The 9,086-nt window shown below is 25.9% G+C and overlaps 2 protein-coding genes across 3 annotated transcripts; one reads left to right on the forward strand and one right to left on the reverse strand.

Annotated features, from left to right (window-relative positions):
* The first annotated feature begins 130 nt into the window (after positions 1-130).
* Positions 131-5,361, forward strand: LOC122710303 (hamartin). Its single transcript, XM_043928056.1, has 15 exons — positions 131-255; positions 676-944; positions 1,018-1,283; positions 1,348-1,581; positions 1,658-1,851; positions 1,943-2,055; positions 2,126-2,364; positions 2,426-2,749; positions 2,838-3,026; positions 3,126-3,393; positions 3,495-3,718; positions 3,802-3,927; positions 4,011-4,247; positions 4,313-4,409; positions 4,494-5,361. The coding sequence occupies exons 2-15, from the start codon at positions 836-838 to the stop codon at positions 4,991-4,993; spliced, it is 3,120 nt and encodes a 1,039-aa protein (XP_043783991.1). The 5' UTR covers positions 131-255; positions 676-835; the 3' UTR covers positions 4,994-5,361.
* A 147-nt stretch (positions 5,362-5,508) lies between these two features.
* On the reverse strand, positions 5,509-8,127 carry LOC122710305 (major facilitator superfamily domain-containing protein 6). Of its 2 annotated transcripts, none has more exons than XM_043928057.1 (9): positions 8,064-8,127; positions 7,626-7,978; positions 7,369-7,518; positions 7,024-7,300; positions 6,763-6,956; positions 6,309-6,634; positions 6,057-6,232; positions 5,801-5,968; positions 5,509-5,687 (listed from the first exon to the last, which is right to left on the reverse strand). In XM_043928057.1, the coding sequence occupies exons 1-9, from the start codon at positions 8,125-8,127 to the stop codon at positions 5,617-5,619; spliced, it is 1,779 nt and encodes a 592-aa protein (XP_043783992.1). In that variant the 3' UTR covers positions 5,509-5,616. The 2 variants fall into 2 exon arrangements, with proteins under 2 accessions (XP_043783992.1, XP_043783993.1); XM_043928058.1 differs by having other exon boundaries at positions 5,774-5,968.
* Positions 8,128-9,086: the final 959 nt, after the last annotated feature.

The raw sequence follows: 9,086 nt of genomic DNA on the forward strand, positions 1-9,086 counted from the left end.
TTACTTACTAATATCAACATAAGCAAATTTATTTATGATAATTATTTATAATAATTATAAAATAACAAAAACAAGGCTATCAATGTTAATTTTAATAGTTTTTGGAACGTAAATGGAATTGTTAAGCAATATAGCGACTATAGCGCTACTCGTATTGTAGCAACATCAATGCATACCAGTCTATGATATATCTGCGATGGTGTAGTAGTCGCCATAGAACTCATAAAATTGCTTGAAGTACTCGATGAATTTCGGGTAAGTTTATTCATTAATTTATGTCGATGTATTGATAATTAAAATTAACATTTAATGTTTTATTTAAAAGTTCAAACAGCATTTACAAAAATTATTTTGCAAACATCGTTCTGAATGACCTTTTTATGAGTATCATAGAATCGAACCGACAATTTTTTTTATACATACAAAATGAAATATTCATTGATAATAAAAAAATATTATATATGAAATTCTTTAAATTGATAAAAAATCGTAATATTAAAAAAATTAAAAATTATTTTTATAAAATATATTTAATTATAAAATTATAACATTAAAATTAATGTGCCAATTTATGAAATTGACAGTTCGTAATAATTGAAGTTAAAAATCTTTTTTATTTATTTTTTTTTTTATCTAATAAATTTAATTTCTGAATATTATTCTTTTTTATTATAGGTATTTAAAGATTTTCTTTGCTTCTAATGAAGCTCATTTTATATAACAAATGACAGATGGATAAAACTAAGTTTTATAAATTAACTTCTACTTCCACTATATGATCAAACGATCAGAATAAATATTATTTGTCTATATTGGAATACTAAGCATTATCAAAATGAATATTAATTCAATAGGCATAGTTGATCTGTTTAATTTATTGGAATCCAACAAACTTGGGGAGGTAGAAGAAATTAAAAAAGTATTTCATGAACTTTTTTTGTGTAGTAAGTAAGGTTATAAATTTAAAGATATTTCATAATTTTGTTTTTCTTTTAATGATTTTTTAAAATTTTACAGCAAAAGACAATTGGCTGGTAAATGGTCTTTTCGATTATTATCTGTCCACGAATTCCTTAAGAGCTGTTGAAGTATTAGCTGGTGTTCGTGATCCACATGATAAGCATCTTTTAGATCGTTTATCAGAAGCTCTTTCTAAATCTGGAAGTAGCAGCCAAAGAATTCAAACTCTTACTTTATTAGGTCATATTGCCCGTCGTCAGCCAACTTGGTTATACAAGCTTGCGAGTCATACTTTATTTCGGGATTTACTTAAGTTACTTAAGGTAGAATTAAATTTTAACAAAAATTAATAAATTTGTTGAATAACAATCAATTTTATAATTTTAGATGGAAGCAGATACATTATCTCTTATGAGTGCACTTTTACTCTTAGTAATGTTATTGCCAATGTTACCTGCTGCTTTAGGGCCATATCTCTCAGAAATTTTTGAAGTATTTGGTCGATTGGCCTCTTATTATCATCATCAGTCATCATCTATATTTTCATCTCCTATGCATTTTACTTCAAAAACAATAACAGGGACAATAGATAAAAATCATTTATATTTATTACATTTGCAAGTAAGTATATTTATACAAATTAATATTATTTATAAATGTAAGAAAAGATAAATAGTATTTTTTGAATTTTTTGTAGATCGGATTATATAGTTTATTTCACAGATTGTATGCCATGTATCCTTGTAACTTTATTTCATATTTAAAACAACAGTACATTCAACGAGATCAATTAGCTACTTTTACTCATACAATTAGACCAATGTTAGATTCAGTGCGTATGCATCCTTTACTTGTTACTGCTTCTAAGGATACAGAGATTTCTGCTGCTAGGTATTTTTTATTACAAAAAATCCTAATTTAGAAAAAAGATTATATTATATTATAAAAAGATATATTTATCGCATATTTCATTATTTTTTAGATGGAAAAAAATGGAGCATCATGATATTATGGCAGAATGTGGTCGTTTTACGTTAGATAAATGTCGAGAGGAAGTATTTCGTACTACAAATTCACGTTCTACGCCACCTTTAGGTTTGTAAATTTTATTAAAAAAATATACATGTAATTATGAATGTAGTTATACTATCAGTATATGTTCCAGATTATTCTTCTATGTGTGCTCCAATAAACATTAGTGGAGGAATAGCACCATCAGAAATCAGTAATGGTGAAGATGATACATTCTGGTCACCAAGTATGGTAGTGCCACCACATAGTCCTCAGTTTCCAGTTACATCTCATGAACAACGATCTACTCCATCAACACCTAATAATAATAGAAGTGGTACATCTCCACCAGAAGCTGCAGTTGAAGCTACTCCAGAAACAACTCCTGTTAAGGTATGTTTAAGAATTTCCAAAAAAAATAAATCGAAATTATGCTTATAATTTTATTATTTAGGATTTACGAAAGTTATCAACGAGGCAAGTACCTACTGGTTCTGTCGCAGTTCGTGCTCTTACTGCATTTGGTAATGGTACAGTAGGTTCAAATTCACGACCATCTACACCGATTCCTTTAAATCCGTCTGTGTCTGGCTCTTTAATTGGAAGTGGAAATGCAAACAATGCACATGGTTTTTTTTCGCACAAGCTAAGTAAAATTATCGCAGATAGACAAACTATCGCTCAACAAAAGTCAACTATTAACATCGATGAAGATGGAAAATTTTCAGAAATGAATACACAGAATGGGAAAAACGATTCTTGGCAAGAAGATCAAGAGGTTCTGTATTTTATATACTTTTGTATGTAAGAATATTGTATATTAACAAATATTGGTATATATGTTTCTACAGTATTCTATTGTGCAGGTTTTAGAAATTGTAAGCTCTCAAACTACTGGAAAATTGGAAAGTTCAAAATATTTTGAACAACAAGAACATCATAATGAAAAAATGCAAAATGCTATTGCAAATTTGTCTCAAAAAGTTTATCACCTTCGTTTGTATTCTCAAACAAGTCAAATTTCAACACATTTAAATTTGAATTCTCTTTTTAAAGTGAGATATTTTTATCAGTATATTTAATATTTAATATTATTTAATATTTTTTACAAAGCAAAAAAGAAATTTCAATATGATAAAAATATATATTTACAGATTAGAAAAAGCAAATCTTGTCCCGATATCAAAGTTCAAAAACAAATTATTGATGATAAACGAGATATAATGAAAATAATAGCGACAAAAAAATTAGAAGAAACGGGAACACAAACTTTCGATTTGCTTCCGTATGAATATTTATTGTTAGGAATTCTGGATCAAAAAAATGAAATGAATTTACAAAAACATTCGTCTCAAGATACAGAACTTAGATTGTCACCAACTGCAATGCTTGATCGATATGTCGAAGCTTGTACGCATTCTGGTAATTATTATGGTGACAAAATGAATAATATAAAATAAAATTCAATAAAACAAATTTTATTTTTAGTCAATAGAAATTTTATAAAATATTTTTCTTCAAAGGGACTAATGCAATTAAACAGAAACAAAAAAAAGAAAATGATGGAGAAGATGAGATAGGAGAAGAAGATGTATTTGATATTGAATGTGCAAATCAGTTATTACAGCTTATGCAAATGCAACTTCAATTTGAACGGCAGCGTAGAGAAGTTCACGCTGAACGTAATCGAAGACTTCTTGGTAAACTGAGGGATTCACGTGCATTAGAAGAACACAATTATGCTTTGGTCAGTTGGAATTATTTATTCAAAATAAGATTTGATATCATTTTTAATTAATTATTGTTAAATACAAAATTCTTATCACGTAGACTGATCGTTTGAAAATAATGGAAAAAGAAGTAGAAAGCTTAAAAATTGAATTAGAGCGTAATAAAAAAGAAGCTTGCCAAACTGAAGATCAATATAAAGATGCATTACATCATTGGCAAACTAAGGTAAAATCAATGAAAATTCTATTAATTTTATCGATTTTATTATTAAAAAAAATTTGTATAATAATATAATTAATAACATACAGTGTATTGAAGAACAACGACAAAATCAGATAGTAAAAGATCGTCTTGAATCTGTTGAACTTGAATTAAAAAATGAACAAAAAAAAGTAGCAGACTATGAACGGCAAATTCGTTCTACGGAGGCTTCTCTGTTCGATGCAGGTCATCAACTAAGAGTAGCTTTAAAAGCTGCAAATCGTAGTAAAGAATTAGAACGTAATCTTGATATTATTCAGAAAAAATTTCTTCTACTTAGAGAGGTAATATTTTTAAAAAATTTTATACATTTTTATATAATATCAAGTTTATTTTTGTATATCTATAGGCACAAGTAAAATTACAAGAAAGTACAAGTGGTCCTTCACCAATGACAAAGCAAGAAATAATACAAATACAAAAATCATATTCAGAAGAATTAACTAGTAAGTAAATTTCAATTATTTAAAATTAATTTTAGAAATATATTATAAATAACTAATATAAATTACTCAATAATATTATAATAGATTTACGACGACAATTGGAATCGCGAACATCTTTTGTAGAAGCTTTGAAAATACGTTTAAGTGAACTAGAAAATAAAGAAGCGCGAAAAGAAGCGCAACTTGTAGAACTTCAACGACTTTTACAAGAAACAAAAGATCAACATGAAGCCGAATTGGAAGCTGTTGAATCAAAATATAAAGCACAAGCTGAAATCAATCTTCTTCTTGAAAGTCGTATACTTGAATTTCATGGAACACTAGAATCAGCAACTTGCAGTAATACTACTGTAAACAATTTAGCATCTTCAGCATCACCTAAAGAAAGATCACCTCCATTGTCAGCTAGTTTAGCTTCTTCTAGTGAGGGAAGTCTTGCCTTTATTCATTCAAGTACTGGAATAATAATGAATGACTGCTGTGATACCGCAGGCGAAATTCCTAATCTTCAAGCTATTGTCGAACCTGTGCCAAGCCAGGCTACATCACCATCTCGTCAAAATCGGAATCCTAAACAAGACTAACGCTACGCAAATCTGATATCTTTTCGCATGCAGTTATTCTTTTTTGCACGTGTACAACTGTTATCCAGTGACGTGGTATTAAATCAGAAGAAAGTTATTTGTAGCTTTTTATCGACATATTATGCAGAATTCATAAAAATATTATTATCGCGTGATTTCGATAAATAATTGAAAATATACTGGTAATTAATAAAATTACTAGCATGATATATATAATTTCACTCTTAAAAAATGAATTCACAATGAATAAATGGTTGAGATATTTTGTGAGCAATTTTGTATGTCTCAACTGTTAAACACATCCTTGTATTACTTCCCTTTATTAAGATATATTTTATTCATCATTTTTATATATGAATTTCTTCAATGAATTAAGAAAAAATTACTTCAATCTAAAAAAAGTGTATATATTATAGAGCATAATAAGATTTTTATAACTACCATACATAATACTGAATAATTAATATTTGCCTATAAAAATGAGTCACGAATATGTTAAAACATAAAATATCCGATAATGCGAAAAATATGTTTTTTACTTATTCAATTAAAATCATATTTAAGTAAACAAACAATGAATATATCAAATTTCTATAATAAAAAACACTGCCATTTTTCTTTTATTAATAAGTTTGTAATTCGCGACTCATAGTCATAAGAATTGCATCATCTGGATTAGCATAATTCGCCAAATCTGGAAAAAATCAACAAAGAAAAAATATTTTTCTTCAATTAAAAAAGATTTCTTTAAATATCAAAAATTATTTTGGTTAGTATTACTTATATATTCACATAATCGTTACTCACGATTATGACCTGTATGTATCGGTGATATCTTAAGTTTTCGTAATAACAGTTGAATGAGCCAGAAACAAAGTAACCATAGTAATGCACCTACTGAAAATACCCTTAATGTTATAACACCTCCATATGTATCTATTAACCATCCACATATAAAACTACCACTTGATACTCCTGAAAATAATTATTAATGTATAGATATTGATTATTTATGAATTAAGTTACAATTAGTTAACTTTTTTTTTAATTTAATATTACTAACCAATTCCTTCAAATATAGCACCAATAAATCCTTGTATAGTAGCTTTAGTACCAGATGGCGTTATTTTATCACCATATGATACCATTGTAGGCCAGCAAAGACCTACAGTAGGTCCATGAAGTATTTCAATAATTAAAAACCACCATGGATTTGATACAGTACTATATGCCATAAATCTATAAAAATTATATGATTATGAATCAAATAATAGAAAGAAATTTAGAAATATTTAAAAGAAATTTTATTACTTACCTAATTGCATAAATCAGTAAAACTAAACTCATGACATTTACATGACCTAATTTTCGTAGTACATTTCCTGAGATGAAATTAAATGGTAGTTCTCCTAAAAAACACTGTACACCAGTCAAAAGGCCTTGTAAAGTTTTCAGATGTGTTATTTGAAAACTAGAGTTTGCTAGGTCTTCAGTATACCAAAATAGAAAATTCCACACTACACTAGTACACATTCCAGTTCCTATACACCACCATCCAAATGCCAAAACATTGCCTTCTCTAAGAATGGTGAATAGTTCCAATAATATTGAAGGTTCATCCTCAGAGTATTCTGGACTTTTCTGTAATGATACTGCTTTCTCCCATTACCTGCCAATTTTTTATTCTTTTGATAAGTAAGAAGTATCAAACTTCTGTACTATCTAAACTTCTACCTATTTTTAACATCATATATGTTAAAAAACTGTACCTTTCTTAAAGTTGTAGATATAATGATATCAAAAATCATAATGATCAACATAATATAAAATATACAAGTATAATCTTTTTGAAGCTTTCCTGCACTAAATATATCTACAAGATATCCTGCGCTTACTCCAAAAATACCAAAACCAATACTACCCCACATTTTTTGTTTTCCATATTCATTTCTTCTTTCATTTCCTATAATATACAATTATAAAAAAAAAATTAAATATTTAATAATAAACATAACATATATGCTACTAACCAAGAAGATTAAAACATATAGCATCTGTTATGCTAACTATAACTGCCATTCCAATCCAACTTATTACAGTTGCCCATAAAAATGAATAAAATTGGTATGTTGAATTCTGTGTAGAATTCTCAGAAACATCAATTTCATATAATAATTGATTAAAGATTGGATTATCATAACATGTAGCTATACATGATGTTCTCACATGATGTTTACAAGCTGGTGTGTATATAGCACCATCTGAGAATTTAGCAGTAAAAATACGTATATACATACAATTATTTATCTGTAAAATAAAGAATTTAAATATTTCTAAATAAACAATTATAAAAAATTATTTTCAAAATATCTTACATAGAAATCATGAAATATATCAAATGTTAAAGTAAAATTAAATGTATCTGTATCCAAAATAATACTTGAATTTTCCAATTCACAAAAATGAGATACTTTCCAATATGAACAGATTTCTAAATAAATTTCTTTCGTGGCTTTACAAGATACCTAAAAAAATATCATCATACAAAATAATATTATTATAATTATATATATAAAGATTAAAATATATTATATGAAATAATATTTATAAATAAATTATAAAAATATTATACCTGACACGATTTATTTAAGTGAAGCTCTGTTATTACATCTTGTATAATTTTATCAGAAAATCCATGCTTTGAACACATTTCTAAAGTTGCTTCACCATTACAAGTAAGATAAACATTTGCTTTATTATGTATTTCAGGTATAAAATATATTGTGAAAAGAGCTATTGCAACTATAACTTGAAATATTAAAAATAATATTTTATGAATTTTAAATTTGTCAGCCAATGCTCCAAATAAAGGTTTTGCTATTAAACCAGAAATTGGTAATATTGTATATATTGTGCCTACTAAAAAGCCAGAAAATCCTAATTGTTTTGCTATTGTTGGTAAGAATGGTACTATTGGTCCAGTAGCTAAAAGATAAAAAATATAATTTTTTATAATATTTTATAAAATTCAATATTTAAATTTTAATAAAATGAATTAATATAATATTACCTGCATTAAATAAAAAATAATGTGCTTTTATTGGTAGCAATCTGTTATTTATATTTTCAAACATTTTAGAATTTTGTCATAAATTAAAAAAAATAAATATAAATTATCACCTGCAAATAATATATATTTTTAAAAAATTATTTTAATTTTTATATTTCTTTAAATAAATAAAACGAATTAATATAATTAATTATTATTAATTAACACCAATTTAAAACTAATAATAATAATAATATAAAGCTTTATAGATATATTTATAATAAAAATTTTTTACATTATCTCATGAATAATCTAAATATGTACTTTGTTCAGAAATACTTTATTAAAAACTACTTTTTATTAAAAATACGAATCCCACTTGCTGAATGTGCAATTTTTTTTATCTGAATCATAAAATATAGATATCATTGAATAGAAACTTATAGATATTATATTCAGATTCTTGTATATTATTGTAATATTATATTAAATTTTTTATAATTATGATTATGATTATATATTATAAATTTGATGCAATTTAGTTCCAAAAATTTTTGTAAATTACAATTAGTTTTTTTCTAATATTTCTATAATGCACATTTTTTATAATATTAATCAATAAGGAATTATAGATTTTGATAACAATATGTATGTAATAATATTTGCAACAATATTGATCACATCGGATTATCAAATTCTTATTAAAATTAACACTTTCACTGAATTGAAAATTTTTATTAAAACGATTAAGTAGATTAGATATAATTATATTTATTAATTTGTGGTAGAAAGATATCATACAATATATACAGATGAAATACAATATAGATCATAAAAGAAATATAGAATAGACATGACATGCGATGCATGTTTTAAGAATTTGCCTTTGGGCCATCTGTTTTTTTTTTTTAGTATTTTCATGTTATATGCATCATTATCGATTCAAAATGGAATTAGATAACAGCGCTACTGTGGTTAATTGCTAAGAAGAATTATAATTAAATATGTCACATGCGATATTATCGATTTAGAACGAAATTAGAT

Source organism: Apis laboriosa, unplaced genomic scaffold, assembly GCF_014066325.1.
Source record: "Apis laboriosa isolate Shangri-la unplaced genomic scaffold, ASM1406632v1 scaffold14551_cov152, whole genome shotgun sequence".
Lineage (NCBI taxonomy): Eukaryota > Metazoa > Arthropoda > Insecta > Hymenoptera > Apidae > Apis > Apis laboriosa.